Genomic DNA, 16,692 nt, shown 5'->3' on the forward strand with positions numbered 1-16,692 from the left:
TGCAAATTGACCTGAGATGCAGATTTCAGAAGAAGTTTCTGTCTGGTTTGTTAAGGTTTTGGTGGTGGTTTGTTTTTGTTGTTTGTTTGTTTTTTAAGAAAAAGGACTTTGATTTCCTATAATCCTCATTCAGAAGGAAAAAAGCCCAAAGATAATTAGGATTTCAGCAACCACTTTCTCAGTCTGGTTCAAGTCCCAAAGCAATAGAAAATACAGATGAGTCTGAACTGGCAGAATTAGGGCTAAAGTAAGAATTTGACTCCAGATTTGTCCAAACTCAATGTTAATCATACAGCTACTTTGAGCACAGAAAATGCACACTGGAAGTGTCTCTTTTGGGCTTTGTAAAAGGATAATTAACGCTGGCTGAAACCTTTAAAGCAACACAACTGATCTCCATCACAAGTGATGAATTCAATGTAAGAAAGTTTGAAAGCCTAACAAAATGAAATGATCTGTCATGGGAGTCGTCAGTACTGTGTTGAGACAGGCCAGCACTGAAAGGGATCTGCCGGTGCTCGTCCCTGTGCCTGCAGAGAAGAGGGAACAGCATATAATTTTCTGAATAAAAATGCAGGCAGGGTGCAGCGTAGCTACACAACCCAGTCTGCTGCCTTTTCCCTACCCTACTTGCAGCTAGAAGCCAACCCCATAGCCGTGTGGTGAAGGAGTTAATTTGCTGTGAGAAGGATGTCAGAGGCGGTGCTCTTGCTGATGGGGCTGGAGGGCAGGAGCTGCCTGTGGTGGCCAGGATGGGTTCAGGTGCGGCCTGCCTTTCTGCTGAGCTGGGCCTGTTCTGGGGGGATCACAAGCTCTGTGGGTTCCAGCTGTCCTTCCTTTGAAGGAAGCATCAGCTGAGCGGCCTCTCAAGTTTACCGAGTGAAGAAACTGAATTATTTCTTCATCTCCTGCTGTGTTTTTCACAAGAGCATCAGAGAACATCAGACATAATTATTACCCAGAGGAAACTTAAAATGGCATAAATCGGCTAATTAAAAAGGTATCATTTAAGCTGTAGATACATTACTCCCTCACATTGCCAATGGCAATGTCTATAAGGCCAAATTCTCACAGTGCCTGCTTTAGATGAGCTTCAGTGTCAGTTTATCAGCTGCCTGACCAGGCAAGGCAGGGGCAAGGGGTGCCTGCTCTAGGACCTGCAGGCACTGACAGCCAGGCATTGTCCACAGGACTTGCAACGAAACTGGGAGTTCTTGCCTTGCATGTCTTCAAGAGGAGTCAGTGTGCACACGGTCACTCTGTCCGCAGCTCATGGGGGAGCTGGCTGCTGGTACCTGACAAATTACAGAATCGTAAAATATTTCAAGTTAGAAAGGACCCATAAGAATCATTGAGCCTGACTTCATACAGAACTACCCAAAATCAAGCCCTACATCTGAGAGTGTTCTCCAGATGCACCTTGAACTCCAGCATCTCGATGCCATCCTCACTGTCCTGGGCAGCCAGTTCCATGCCCACTGCCCTCTGGTGAAGAACCTTTTCCTAACCTCCACCTGCCCCTCCCCTGACACAGCTCCATGCCCTTCCCTGGGGCCCCGTCGCTGTCACAGAGAGCAGAGCTCACCGCTGCCCCTCTGCTGCCTGTGAGGAGCTGCAGCCACCATGAGGCCGCTCCTCTGCTCTGGGCTGAGCAAACCGAGGATCCTCAGCTGCTCCTTATATTGTCTTCCCCTAAGTATTAGAACAAAGATGCCTGTGGTTGGAGTGCTGCTCCAAGCCCTGAGCCAGTGCCCACAGCTACCCTGAGGGCAGGAGGCACCCACTGCAGCCACTACCAATTCTGGGAGAAAACTGGGCACTGTGGTTGCCCTAAATATTTTGTTTTCATTTTTATCAATTTAGTCAAGAAAATAAACAGGAAAGGGCTTTGACACACTAAGTCAGATGAAATATTCAAAAGCAGCATCAGCTGCAGAGCTTCTCGTAAGAAATAATGTATCTGTGCAAAAAGCTGCATCCCTCTTCTTTCTCAGATCGCTGGTCATTAAAAGCAGGGAGAGGGCCAACCAGACATTAGTGATTTTGCTGATTGTTTTTCTGTTTTGTTCTCCACCCCACTGAATAAAGTTGCACTCCCTCACCAACATGAAATCGCACTTGAGTCAGTACTTTGTTTCTGCTGTTCTGTTTAGATGGATGTTCTAGCTGTGCTAATGCAGGTCTGGTTATTTTGGTTTTAAAATATGATTCAGTCCTAAAATAAATCCTTAAAAATTTTCCTTTACAATTCCAAGCAATGTTGCTGATATATGAAGGACATCCTGGGAGTTACACTGGGAGTCTAAAATAGTAAAATGAGATTACTGATAAAAACTGATTTTAAGATGAAGAACAGTAATTGAGTTTGGCTCTTTTATGGATGAAGCATTATGTGATCAATAGATTCTTACAGTTTGAAGTAATTAAAGTTTCATATTATAGACATAATCTATGAACAGATGAGTAGAATGAAGGGTGAAAATCTGTTATATTAAGTAATGTCTCTGGCATTGTACAAGCTGTAAACTGGCAGTAAGAAAATACTGATTAGTGTATATCTAGATGCGCAAGTGATGTTAACAACTGATAATTAAAATATATACGTTGTTTTTTATTAGAATGACACTGCTGAAAAAAAATTAAAAGAAAAAGGAAAAAAACAACTCAGAAGTGAAATATTGACATACTAATGACTATTCACATGGCTGCTGAACAGGACAGGAGTTTGCAGCATGGTCTTTTTCCTTGCAGGCCCTCTCTCAATCTCTTCTTCTTAGTCAGAAACCCAGCTGTGCTCTTGTCTTTCCTCCCAGGGCAGAGATTTGGCCACCATGCTAAAGCAACAAGAAGCTTTACATTTTTAATTAGAAGTTAAAATAGCAGCAGAAGAGCTTGCCGGGGCTGTGAGCATGCAGAACGTGGTGGTACTGCTGCTCTGTTTCAGGCAGAAGATGCAGCTGCAGCGGGACCTCTCTGATGCACTGTGGAACAGCCGTTTCTCCATGAGCTGTGCACTCAGCAGATGCCAGAGCTGCTCAAGTCTTCCTATTTGTGTTGCTCTGAAACATTTCCTTAAATATGTGGCAAAAGCTATCTGGTGACTTTGAACTTAAATTATTAACTGGTTTGGGGACAAGTTAAACTGCATTTGCCTGTAAGTTAGTTTCACCATTAAAAAATAACTAGCTGAGCTAAAGCTACTGCTATTTTTGTCTGAGAAATAGAGAGAGGCCATGCAAGCTGAGTGCTGTGCTGCAGTGCACTGGGACTCATGCACTTCAGAGCAGACCCACAAGAGCTGTCTGCCCAGAGCATCCTGCACTGGAACACAGACGCCAACCACTCACTCTAGGTGAGACTCCCTGTGGCCATGGAGGGGGCTCAGGAGCTGTCCCATACACCCCTATATCCGAAGCTTTTGCTGCTGTGTCCACTCTGTGGAAAGCCTATGCTGGTCCTGAGTGTGGGCAGCTGTACAGTGCTCCCCACCTAAATATCTGCTTCTCCACACCCTAGAAAAAGGCAGTGCATTTTAGCTATGGCTTAATGACCATTTTCCACCAGTTGGGCTTCAAAAGATGGAGCTCTCACAGAAGGCAAAGGTGTGCTGAGCCACAAGGAGGCTTGAGGCAACCAGACCTCTGTTCTTGCCCACAACCAATTTGTGAGTGCCACAAATGGGCAGCAGCACAGCTAGTTCCTTTTTCTACAGTTTACCAACACGGCTGCTTTTTGTCAGCCTGTTTCGCTGCAGCATTGAATTCAGCATTGTAACTGAAGACATTTCTGCCTTTGTATCTGTAAGTCAATTAACGTAGGGCAATTACTCTGCAGAGGGGTGACAATTCCTTTATGGAAGCTACTGAATTCTAGTACAGCAAACAGTGCATCAATAATGAAAGGCCACTAAAAGAACACAATGTACCTGCATTGTTCAGAAATATAGAATATATATATTTTTATGGACTATATTGTCTGATGGACATTTAGGCCTTGAGATTAGACATAAATTTTTAATAATACATAAATTTATTTTTCAAAGAAAATGAAAAACATGCGCTACTAATTAGTGGCTTGACTGAACAGGAGGGAGATGGGGAAAGGGGGATGAAAGTGGATGACAGCGAAGGTCACCGAGATGTCTCACTGGACTTTGTTGACCTTTAGAAGAACTCCCAACTGATTAGTAACCTTGAACACTGATAAATTAGACAATGTTCACACACCCCATTTCCATTTTTTATTCAGCAGAGATTTCCAGCTTTGTTCAGCAGGGTAAGTTCTGCTCTGCACATACATGTGGCACTGTCTCTCCAAGGATGTGATTCAAGGTTTAGTTATTATGTTATGTTTCAATCCTTGGGTTTTAAGCCTGCTTCTTTTTGTATTGCACCTGCAGTGGCACAAAGTTCTCAGGTCATGGTAGGCAACAAAAGGAAATAGATGTTTATTTTCCATCTCTCCAGATTTTGAGTTTTGAATAAATGCTGAGATTAAGTACCAATTTTGCTGTGCCTTCCAGGGAGTGACTCATATCTGTTACAGATCTAAATTCGGTGTCATGGAATGCACTAAACCAAAATAAGAGCAGGCACACTTGTCTCACCCATAACTTACCTTTCCCCAGACCCAAAATGGAGATGTTCTCAGCTGTGCTGTGGATGTCTGCCCTTCCCTCTGCCCACTCCACTGGTTTCAGTCAGTGCTTTCTACAGCATGCAACAATGCCTGACGATTTTGCGCTTGAAAAATGTTCACTTTTTTGTATCTTTCAAATCCTTAAGTCTGGTTTCCATGTATTTCCTGCACCTATCTTATTCCTTTTCTTTAATGAAAGTGAAGTGCAATTTCTAAACAGTAGTGCCGTCTGTTAAACCTTCTCTCAGAAATAGGCATGCAGCTGCCACTGAAATCAACAGGAAATGTACCTCTGCTGCAGAGGGCAAAACATGACCTCCGAACAATTGCTAGCAGGCAAGAAAACACAGCACAGAAAGCAGCCTCCTTTTTCAAGGAGCTAACACTCTTCTTAAGCAACATTGATTGCAGCTTGCCAGGAACTGCACAAAACAGTAAATCCCTTGAGTACTTGTTATTTATGGACAGAGTGAGGAAAAAGGTTTATTTGATCGGAAAAATCTTCATAGTTTTAATGGTCCAATGTAAGCTATCAATCATATTTTGCAGGATTTCTTCAGATTTTTAGTGTCTTGGGTTTGTTGTATTGTTTGCATTCAGTGGCCTAGGATTTCCTGTATTCCCTGCTTCAGAAACGTGCAGTACTTGATACACACCAGGGCTCAATGAAATTCTAGAATCACAGAACTGTTTGAGTTGGAAGGGACCCTTAAAGGTCATCTAGTCCAACTCCCTGCAACGAACAGATACTAGGTACATGAAGTTGCGTGGCATTCCTTTCATCTCTTTCTGTATATGGAACACTGCATGGTAGCATCTGTTTGAGGGAAAATAATACAGTTTTATTAAAAATAAGTACATGGATTTCCCTCATAATCTCTTAGTATGTGAGGGAAGTTTAGCCCGTGACAACTGAGAAGGTAAGAGAGATGCTAAAGGCAAGAAAGGCACATTGAAAAGAATGCAACTACTAGAGCACTGTTTAAAGGGTTGGTGCCATTTGGGGAAGTTTCCTCCTCTGCTGTTTTGTTTCAACTCTTTGTGATGAATTCCTTACATATTCAGCCTTTTCAGTTCTTAATTTCTAAGCACTGCTTTATTCTTTGTGTCTCTCCCAAAATAAAACAGCTTTGGTCATGTAGCCTCTTTTATTTATTTTCCCAACAGTGCAGTAATGAAAGTAGAGCTTGCATATTGAGGTGATCCCCATGCATTAAGATACTTTACACAAACAACAAAAACAGCTGTGGAGCTTATGGAGAAAAAAACCTGCCTACAGCAGCTGGAGAGAGCAAGAATCTAGAGAGCATCCCCTTTAATCTGAGCAGATGTAAGTCACACACAAATGGTATGTACCCACTCTGGGTGGCAGCATCTCACTGGCATGTAGAGTCTGATCTCTGAATTGTTCTGTTCAATGCATTGTAATGGCTCACATGCGTGAATTTAATAACAGGGATAAGAAGTGACAGGCACAGGGTTGTGCTGGGCAGAAACTCCCACATACTCCTCTCTAATTCCTCCACTGCTCTCTACGTGCATTGCCCAGCTGCCTAGGCATGCTGACAAAGGATTAAAAACAACACACATGAAAAAAAAATGATACCCATGAAAAAGAAAGAGGACACAAACTGAAACTTAAGGTAAGAGAAATATTTATTTAAATTTGCACAATAACGAGCTTATACTGAACAGATTCAATCAAGAAATAATAGTAAGTGCAGTAAAACAAGGAAATATTGATGACTTTTCCCATCAGAAAACATTAAGAAGCCATGCCTGTGCATTACGGTTTTTGTTTTTAGGTTTTTTTTCTGTGTTTTTTATTTGTTTATTTATTGTTGTTTGTTTTTACAACAGCTTGTATCTTTTTTTTTTCAGCGCATATACTGTACATATCACATCTTAGCTGCTATGTTCTCCTGAAGGCTTCATCCTTTTACTCAAACATCTGCTATATTCTGCAGTGAACATTCAAATACGTTTGTGAAGAACCAAATATGCTTAGGTAAAAATCTCTGCATCTGGTCAAGTGTTGAACTCTCAAAGCTTTGGAAGACCCTGTAAGAGCTCCTGGTTGACTTTGGATCTTGACATCATTATATATAGCATTGCAACACGTCACTTTATACTAACCTAATATCCTGCATAATGAAGTCAGACAGACAAATAGCCAGAACATTTGGGTCTGACCTCATTCAAAGGTTTACATATCTGAGCTTGTCTTGAGTCCCATAAATTTCATTCTAATTAAAAAATCTGAGTTCATCACATTTCTGCACTTTAGATGGACAAGAACAATTCAATTTTAGTTTTAATTTTGTACAATTTTTGGTCTAATGGTCTTTTTTTGTGTGTGTGACAGAAAAATCTTTAACCAGAAACTGCTTGTGAGAGATGGTTGTTGGTGTCACAGTTCCTGAAGGCACTGTGGATCCACTGAGCAACAGACGTGGCCATTCTAAAGGAAGAACAAAGAGAATTGGAACATTTAGCATGTTGTATAAGCTCAGTCAATTTAACAGTCACAGCCATTTGAAAACTCATATCTGATTTTAAGGTATAGTTTTGTAAAATACAGATGAATACAAATTTGGATTATATTCATGAAATTGTTGTGTCCTTCCGATGTCTAAGGGGATAGGCTATAATGATTCTTTTAATTGCTTGGTTTTCTGTGGTTTATGTCCCAAAGCTACAGCAGTCAAACTGAAAGGAGCTAGGATCAGCGGAAGAAATGCTCCTCACATAAAAGTTTCAGGCATTTGCCTAAGTAACAAAGCTGTTGATCAAGACAGGGCAGCTGAGAGTTTTATTAAGATTAGACAGAAGGGACACTGGGTTTTATTTAGCACTGCATGTTTCAAGTTAATTCTTCCTGGCTGCAACACCAGCAAATGTTAATCCATAAAGTTTTTCCTGATAGCCTGGACATTTTTCTAAGAATATTTGAAATTAGGGGAACCTATTACCTATGGACATGATTAAGCTATGAAGATATTTTTTTTTCTACTTTTCTGCTACTTCGTTTCCTCAATTGAGTCTTACAATGCAAATGAAATTCATGTTATTTTCAAATTGTTCCAAATATGTTTAGTTGACTAAACTGCCAGGGCTAATTAAAGACGAAGGTCTGAATCATTCAAATATTTTCTTTCTCTTCTTCTGTTACAGAAGGTTAGACAATCCTAATGTTCACCTTCTTGTGATTTGAAATGGTTTTGTGGCTAATTCTGCTTTAGCTGATGCCAAGCTTTCTGAATTCTTAAAGGATTTGTGTAAACCTATTTTGCTATAGCTTGGTTAGAGAGGCTTAGCCTTGAGCTTTGACCTTCAATGTGATTCTCTGCAAGAAAAGAATGAGGGGACACAGGGCAAACGAGAGAACTATACAAATTGGGTATAGCATTAACCTGATCTGGAGGAGAGAGGTTCTTGCATGCAGAACTACAATACGAAAATGCTGCCAATACAAACAGATAGCGAATTTCAAAAAGAAAATGGCTCTGAAGAGAGAATTGAATAAAATTTTGCTTGCTGAGGGTCAAAGTGCTATATCTTCATTGTTAAGTAGATTCTCGTCTGAGCTGTTTTAAATCTAAGGGTTTGGCAGAGTAAATGTTAAAATCTTCTACATATTCACAATGCAGCAATATATTTTATTAATCTATCTGTTTGTTTACATTGAAAAGAAATTAGTCCATGCTTAAGATTCAGTCTTTGCTGAGAGTAAAGGACAGAGGGGAGCAACGCATTGGTGCCCCCCCCCCGAACTGGTATGTTATTTCTTCATTGCCATTTACAGAAGAATCATGCGTAATATTTTGTTTTACAGAGAGGGAAAATGAGGTGCAAAAACCTCAGGGAGCCACCCAAGCCCAAACTTGTAGGTCACAGAATTACAGTTTCTCATTCCCTCTTTTTTTTTTTTTCCCCTAATTTTCATTCCTCCATAAGTATCTCCTAGCACTGGAGCTGGTGTATTCCACCAGATGCAGTTCTCACTAATATGGGTTTGTGCACATAAGCCTGTTTCAACATCCTTTGAGCAGCATCTGGCTTTCTAACCATTAGCCACTGTCAGATCACAGCACTTTCTCCGAACCACCCACCCGTTCTGACATTAAGACAAATGCCCAAATGTTCTCACTTGGCACATACTACTTCCATAGTAAAAGAACTACATCCCAACAATAGCAACTGCTGTTTCATGCAGCATAATGTCAGAAAAGTAGTGGAGGAAGGTGTTGCTTGACACCTTCTGCTCCATGATCAGTTACTCCCCACCTCTCCCAGAAGGAGGTGTTGAAGTCAAATTATTTTTATGTGCAACTTTCTAAGTAGTTAATGGTACCATGTAGCAGAGTTTGGGAAGTCTCTTCCTTGGATATGACATAGGATAAAGACCTTGATGAATTTCAGTAAAAATTAAGGATATCTGGATGAATCCTGCTGTCTCTCTTTCTCTGGCTACTGTGGGATCATTTTTTCATTCTTCAGTATTGGTATTATTCACCATACAGGGCCTATTTTTAATGGAAAAACTTATTTTAACCTCTTTTTCTCTCACAGCTTTAGTTCACATCAGCCCAGAACCATAAAATTTTTTTCCTCAATGACTTCCTTTCACTACAAAAACTACTAAATATTCTTTTCATCATGTTGATTCTAGTACTAATTTTAAAGCAAGAAAGCTATAGAACTGTGTAACTAGTCCCATTATTCTCAAAGCAATTATTATTCTCAAAGAACAAATCAAACCATTCTGGTAACTCTATAGTATCACACAGAACACATTTCTTGAAATCTAACCTTACATATCTATTTGTTTCTTTATATATTTCCCAGATAGCATAGAGCTGTACAGTAAGAACTGCAATCAAACTTGAATTGAGCTGTTGTGGTGGAAAAGCCAAGCCTCGTGACTTGTGTGCAGCACACTGCAGCGTAGGTTGTTGTTCTACATCTGGCCTGCTAGCACATTAAACCATTATTCTAGCACATGCAAGAGTGAAGTTAACAAAACTGAACACTTTTACTGTAATCTCCTCTGCTTTTAAACAACTGCAGACACCAACTGACTGGACTCAATGCATTAATATTTATGTGCGCAGAACAAGATGGAAAAGCAGCATCTCAGCTTAATTTTTATGCTCCTTACCTTGCACTGGCAGAGTGTGCACTCTGTGCCATGCTTAATCCAAGAAGATCCAGTGAAGCGAACAACATTGGTTTCATCCAGGCAGGTTTTAGTGATGTCATTGCGGATGGTGTCTGCTTGGCAGGGGTCAGCGACACAGCGTGGGCAGCACTCGTTCTCAGGGAGGACACTGAACTCACAGTCCACCTCTGGGCATGTCAAGGGCCAACAGTCAACCTCTCCTTGCTGTTTGAAAATATTATGAGAACAAAAGAAGATTATTAGCTGTTGTTTTGTTTCACAGCTCATTTCTCTGATTCAACACTATGTTAGCTGCCTAGTTTCTTCTATCTGGTCCTGTTCAGAAGTCAGTGTGGAGAACACTAGCATTTATTGCCTGTGGGAAACAAAGAAAGCTTGTTGCTTTCTCTGCTTGCTACTGGAGAAGTCCATTAGATTTAACTTAATTCAATATACTCTGCATCAAGCTACAGCCAAAACTTCTCCATAGACCTTGTGAAATACAGAATGTGGACCTGTCCTTGTGATGTCCTACTTCTGTGAGAGACAGAAACCATAACAGGTCTACTCTAGTGCTTTGAAATCTCAATTTCCTCAGTTCTTACTTCTGTTGAGATTGTTAATTTCCAGAATAACCCCTTAACTGTTCAGCTCAGGGTAAAGTTTGAGCTTGTTTGTTCCACTGGCTTGACTAAGGGTGTTGAGCTACCAGCACCCCAGTTTAGCAGGGAACATCACAGAATTCTCAGTGAGAGGACCTCCACTCCCTTACTATCCATTGTGGAGGTTATGAGCTGATTAGTTGGCATCCAAAATTAATCACACTCTCTGTATGTTGCATGATGGGTTCGGTACAGAGTATGAAAAAGACGAAAGAGAGACTTGCTTGGGACCAGCATGTTGTTAGGGGAAGTTACTGTACACCAGTACACAGACCTTAAGATGTCTGATTATTCACTTTAGTTACTAGAAGTTGGGCAAATTTCCGTTCAATTCTGGAGAAGGGCCAAAGTTTAAAATCTGTCAGTCAAAGGGAACAGTTCACTGATGTCATTAACGCCAGTTTGCTTTGGAGCAGATCTATCTCTGACCTCCAACTTATTCAGCTCATCCAAGCAAAGACTGTCAAGATTTGAGGGGGGATGAAGAGAATAGCACTTCGGCCAAGGACAGAAGTGTATTCATAAAACCAAACCTAGTGCTTTGAGGATTATGACTTCAATACCAGAACAATAGCTGAAAAAAATCCCCAGAGGTTTGCCATAGCTTCAATTTTACAGCTCTGGTTGCAGAAACCATTGTTGAAGTTACTCCTTCACGGAATTCTCATCTGGATCAATTTTCCTCTCTTTTTGAATCACATGATAGAAAGAATGAAAGCAATCTTAAAAGCAGTTACTGATCTTGATATTTTGATTTATTTTTTGTAGTGATGGACAGTACAAGGAGCAGGCAATACACTGTCACCTAAAAACCACTGTGACAACAGAAAGAATGTAGGCTTTAGTTACAGAAGTAGCATCTTGAATAAAGAGACATGTATTGAGATCCCAGACTGTCGGGGTTTTTTTGTTTTGTTTCTAAGACTTTTAACGAAACACCTGGGAGTCTATTTCATTGAATTTTAGCAGTGGCAACACCGAAAGCAGTGTCTACAGAATTGGTTTCTGGCAGTTATTCATGGTACACTGACAAGGGAAAGCTGGACTAGGCTTTACATTTGGAGATAACCTGTGATAAAATCTAGTTGCTTTTATCTTGGGATTGTTTCTGCCATGGAAATTTTCTGAGCACCATCATGCAGCACAGGTTTGCCAAGACTCTGAAATACCTCCTCAGGAAAAAGATCACAAGCTTCAAAAGATATATATTTTTTTCAAACCTTATTTCATTAATATGAAGAATGCATCAATTCTTATTAATTTTTCTGTTACAGGAAATTTCTGAGTGAATAAACACATTTTAGTCTATCAACATCTTTGAAATTATCAACTGTGATAATGAATACGTATTTAGAATATCCTTATACAGCCTCATCAGTCTCTGAATGAGTGAAAACATGAGTGTTACTGCATAGGAGCTGTACTCAAATGACCTCCGCTCTTGCTAAAACAATATTCATGATTAAATAATTTCTACTATGTTTATTATGTCCAAATGCATTTTTGACTGGAACTTGATAATACTGATAAATATCCATGAAAGTCAGATTTTGATTATACACATACTCCAGAGGGAACTAAATGGATGCTAATATATGAAAATGAATATTCAGAGATTAGCATATCTCATGTCCTTTTTTTCCTCCTGCTTATTCCACTGTAATCAAGAGCCTTACCAAGCAGCGACACTGCTGACAGTTTTGTATCCAGGAGTCACCACTGTTGTAGGAAAGCTCTCCACTCTGATGTAAACATTGACTGCTGAGCCTTGGGTCACATTCAGGACAGCAAAATAGGTCAACAGTGGGATTTTCGCAGTCACAGACCATTCGCCGGCACATCACGTATCCACTCTGTTGTTGGAAGACAGATACAGAGTGATGGCAGAAATCTGCATGACTCCTACAATTCATGCACCAAAACTTGATGTGTTGGCATGACTGTAAACCACTACCAGCTTGTGCATTTTTCCACTGTACAATACCTTTGTTGAAATACAATTCCGAGAGGCAGAAACCACAAAACACTCGGTAACTACCATAAAGTTCCCCTGTTGTCTTTTATAAATCCTTCATACAACCAACCTTCAGACAATTCTAGCCTAAGGTGGTGAAACTCAAGCAAGTCTTTATCAAGGGTCAAATTTTAATGGGTTGCATAGAGTTTTATCATTTTTATATGGGCACTGCTTGAGTCTTCTGCTAAACTTCTAGATCAGTTCCCTCTCGTTTATAATTATTCATGTAAAGATGATGGTAGCTAGTGAGAAATTAAATTCATGCCAATGAAAATCGAGTTTCTGAAATGCTCAGGATTTTTTCAGCAGTGTATTGGCTCTTCAATCTTCATTTGCATTTAGCTTGTGGGCTTCCCACAAAAAACATTTGAGAAAGCTAAGCTGAATTACTCTGCAGTGGCAGAATTGACCTCTATTTATAGCCATCTGCTGAAGATACTGGTGTCAGTCATCAACACCAGTATGTGCCTGGATATTTTTTTTGCATGAAAATGCCATTACTCCCACTCAGAAAAGATAAGGCAGCATCGCTGCTAACAAAACAGTACTCTTCCCCTTCTGCCAGTATTATATGAGAAACTTCATGGAAGCTCTGTTCGTGCAGGTTTGGAGAGAGAAGCTCTCCCTGAAGCCCTACAAAACTCCATTTTTGTGAAGCACAACATGCACAGATGAAAAGGCACCTAAAACAGGAATTTCACTTGAATCATATTATTTTTCCTGTCAATCCTTCCACCATTTTTGCAGAAGCAGCTGGTTTTATTTCAACTGACCTGGCATGAGCAGACAGAGCATCTGTCATTCTCCAGCACCCAAATCTGACCATTGTGCTTGATTTTGTCTTCATGGATACAGTCTCCTGTGCAGTTCTTGCCATGTGGACATCGACAGTCATACCCACCATCCAAGTTAAAGCAAACAGTGTCATTGGCACAGCTATGCCTTCCAGTTGCACATTCATCAATGTCTGCAAAAACATGCCATATAATACCTTTAGACCACATTCAATTAACAAAAATGTTCCTTTGGCAGCCAATATAAATGATTCGTGGTCATTAAAGCCTTCAGCTGAAAATTAATTTGCACTTCACCAGAACAGGGAAAAATAACTTACAAGTTCACAAAAATATTTTTAAAGTCACATCAGCTCCACAAATGCTGTATTTGGAGTCTTCCTATACATCTTCTCAAATGAACTACTGAGTAAGGTTGTTAGAATAAAGAAAACACAGGAAAGACAAGAACAAAAATAACAGGCAGCTCCCTAAAGAGCATTTGTTTGTGGCAGCCATTCAATCAGATATTTTCAATCAAGCAAGTAAAGCTGCAGAAACCTGTTTTCATAACTTTTTGCTGGCTCTGTCTAGCACATTTGAGTTCACTTGCTAAGAAGTTAATGCGAAAGGCAACATCTGACCTGTACGTCCATTTAAGTAAGAATTCCATCATTTATTAGAGTGTACAAGCTAGAATGTTTTAATTATTCAAGTTGCAAAGACATCTATAGGCCCCCTGTCTAGCACAGAAAATTAAAAAAAATAGGAATGCCTCCAGTGAATAAAGGTAAATGACTTCAAAACAAGCATATCACAAAGAGTTCAAGAGCACCTTTAAAGGCTTACTTCATCAGTGTACACTCAAAATTATTTTGCATGGGCTAACTTGCAGCACAAACTGCCTTATACTTCAATAGTCTTTACTGAGCTTTTTCAGCTGTTCATCTGGAGGAAAACTATCTGAAAAAAAAAGTTAGCTTTGAAAATCATGACGTAAAATGCTAGATGTGATAAAATGTGGAAAAATTAGAAGATTAAAGATCTATGGCAACTGAAAGCATCAATGCAGTGAGTTCTACTCCATATAAAATTTCATAACAGTTTGGCCAAGCTCTTAATTAAAGCTCATTAAAAAGTAGTATTGTGATATTTAGCTGTCTAACAAACCAGCAAAAGATAAAAAAAGCAATATGATCGCTCATATATCTTTCAACATCAGCATAGAAACTTAACAAAACGCTCAGCTTAGGGTTCAAGAATGGAAATGAAACCTCCAATTCACCTCAAGCACATTCAGTTTAAAGAAAAATAACTCTTATTTCAATTACATGCGCGGGTGCAGTCAAACAAAAGTAAACAAGTCACTAACATGAATATGAATTGAGATGAAAAACAGCAGGGAAAATATTAGAATTCTGTTGTATAAATAAGCAGCATTGTGGGTTTCCTTTAAATACACTGTGTAATAACAGTGCATCTCAAAAAACCGTTTTGCAAAATTACTCAGGCTTCCGGGAAGGATGAGGAAAATCTCCTTTGAGAAGAACTAAAAGAAATGGATTGTTCATCTCTGAAAGAATATCAGCAAGAGGGGATGTACATAACCAAAAAAAATAATGAATACTACAGAGAAAACATATTAAGAGCTTTTGTTCTCCATATAATTGAAAGGACAAGAAAGGGGACAGTAGATGAAAGAGGAAGACAACAAATTCAAGTCTGACAAAAAGAAATAATTTTTTCATATCATGTGTAAACAAACTATGAAATTCATTGCCACAGCATGTTGTTAAAAGGAAAGCAAAGAGGTTATAAAACTAGTGAGAATATTCAAATTTATGATGCTAGCAGATTTTGGAAGAGAGATTACATTCCATGCGTCACAGTTTATGGTGCCGTCATTTACATATCAAATTTACCCAGAACAGGCAAATCATCTCAGTTCTCCACATCTTCTACCTCACTATCTTCTGATTCTTATGTAGTTGGCTGTTGTCTCAGTAGGGCAGAAGACAACCAGGATCATGAACCTAACTGAGTGTGGCTGTGTGTATGGAATGGACCTGAAGAGCTGAAGTGTCACAGGTACTCAGACAGGAAAACCCATCCTAACAGCAAGGATACAGAATTAGCTGAACAGAAGGCTGTGTGGAGGCTGTGCATTCTGCAGCCCAGAATGTTTTTAGACAAGTAGCTAAAAAGAATGGCTTGAGTGATGCTGGTCTAGGCAAGCAGAAGGATAGAAGAAATGTCCTTTCCTTCCTCTCTTTTCTCTTAAATCCATACAATTTAGCAATTGAAAATTAACATTTCCACAAGTACATTTCTATGTACTCATTCTAACTGGTTTTAAGTTATTCAGTGAAGAGAACAAACACAAATCCCATTTAAATGTAATGATTAACAGAGGGATTCCCTTAATCACTGAAGTCCCTTTTAATAAATGACTTTCAGACACTTGTGTTCATTTGCTTAAAATAGTCTTTTGTACAAAGCTTTCACATAGAAATTGTCACAAATAAATAATATCACTACTCAACAAGCTGTACCTTAACTGAAAGCAGCCATATTTAGTGAGATACTTGGAGGAAATTCAGCTGTCTTGTAAATAAAAGCAGTTCCCTTTAAACAACAAATGGTGACCTTATAAACGCTGTATCTCCATTTGTCACTTATATCCAAGTTCCTTTCACAATCTGCCTGTGAGAAAAAGGTTTTTGAGGTTCATTTTTCAACATGGAAATGGTGGAAATTGCTAGTGCACTGTTACGGAAAACAATTGACTGATATTAAACAGAGCTTATACAACATTGAACATCTATGAAAAATCCCAGAGTTGTGGGGGTTTTTTCAGTTGTTTGATTCATGAAAATGAATGTTCTGGATACTACCATTTAAATATCCCAGGTCAAAGCCAAAGCTATTTCGGTTTTGATTCTAACCTAATCAAGAACAGCAATGTGTTTACAGCGCAGCAAGAGAAACACAAACCTGCATGCATGAAATTCTCATCTGCTTTATTTATCCACATCGAACTTCAGGCATTATCTGAAAAGGACTAAACACACACAAAGCATCCCTACCAAGTAAAACTTTGTTCAGCTTTTTAAATCTGTATTGACAGCGGATGGTGAGTGATGCTACTGACATCTTATTTACAGCAATAACCAGCTTTCCAAATTCCACAGCCATATGGACAGGGTACACTCGCTTTTGCATCTTTTGTGTCTGAAAAAGGTAGCAAAAGAACTACAGATTGCTTGCTTTTCTGCAAACCAGCTATAGAGTATGCTATTATCTGTCTTATATTGCGCTGGTGCTTCTTTGTGGTTGTTTTTGTGGTTTTATTTTTAAAGGAATGTACAACTCACTTCAGGCTATTTACAACACACTGCTTAGGAATCCAGCAGCTTGTTTGCTACAGCATTAGAAAATTTA

General features: G+C 39.5%; 1 protein-coding gene across 2 annotated transcripts in view; it reads right to left on the reverse strand.

Moving 5' to 3' along the window:
- NELL2 (neural EGFL like 2) overlaps positions 6,277 to 16,692 on the reverse strand; it is a 146,212-nt gene continuing 135,796 nt past the window's right edge. For both annotated transcript variants that reach the window (XM_021384993.1, XM_021384992.1), the window contains 4 exons: positions 13,252 to 13,445; positions 12,138 to 12,314; positions 9,800 to 10,024; positions 6,277 to 7,099 (listed from right to left, as the gene is read on the reverse strand). In XM_021384993.1, coding sequence (XP_021240668.1) covers positions 7,049 to 7,099; positions 9,800 to 10,024; positions 12,138 to 12,314; positions 13,252 to 13,445 — 647 coding nt within the window. In that variant the 3' untranslated portion in view covers positions 6,277 to 7,048. The remainder of the gene's footprint in view (positions 7,100 to 9,799; positions 10,025 to 12,137; positions 12,315 to 13,251; positions 13,446 to 16,692) is intronic.

This window comes from Numida meleagris, chromosome 1 (assembly GCF_002078875.1).
Source record: "Numida meleagris isolate 19003 breed g44 Domestic line chromosome 1, NumMel1.0, whole genome shotgun sequence".
NCBI lineage: Eukaryota > Metazoa > Chordata > Aves > Galliformes > Numididae > Numida > Numida meleagris.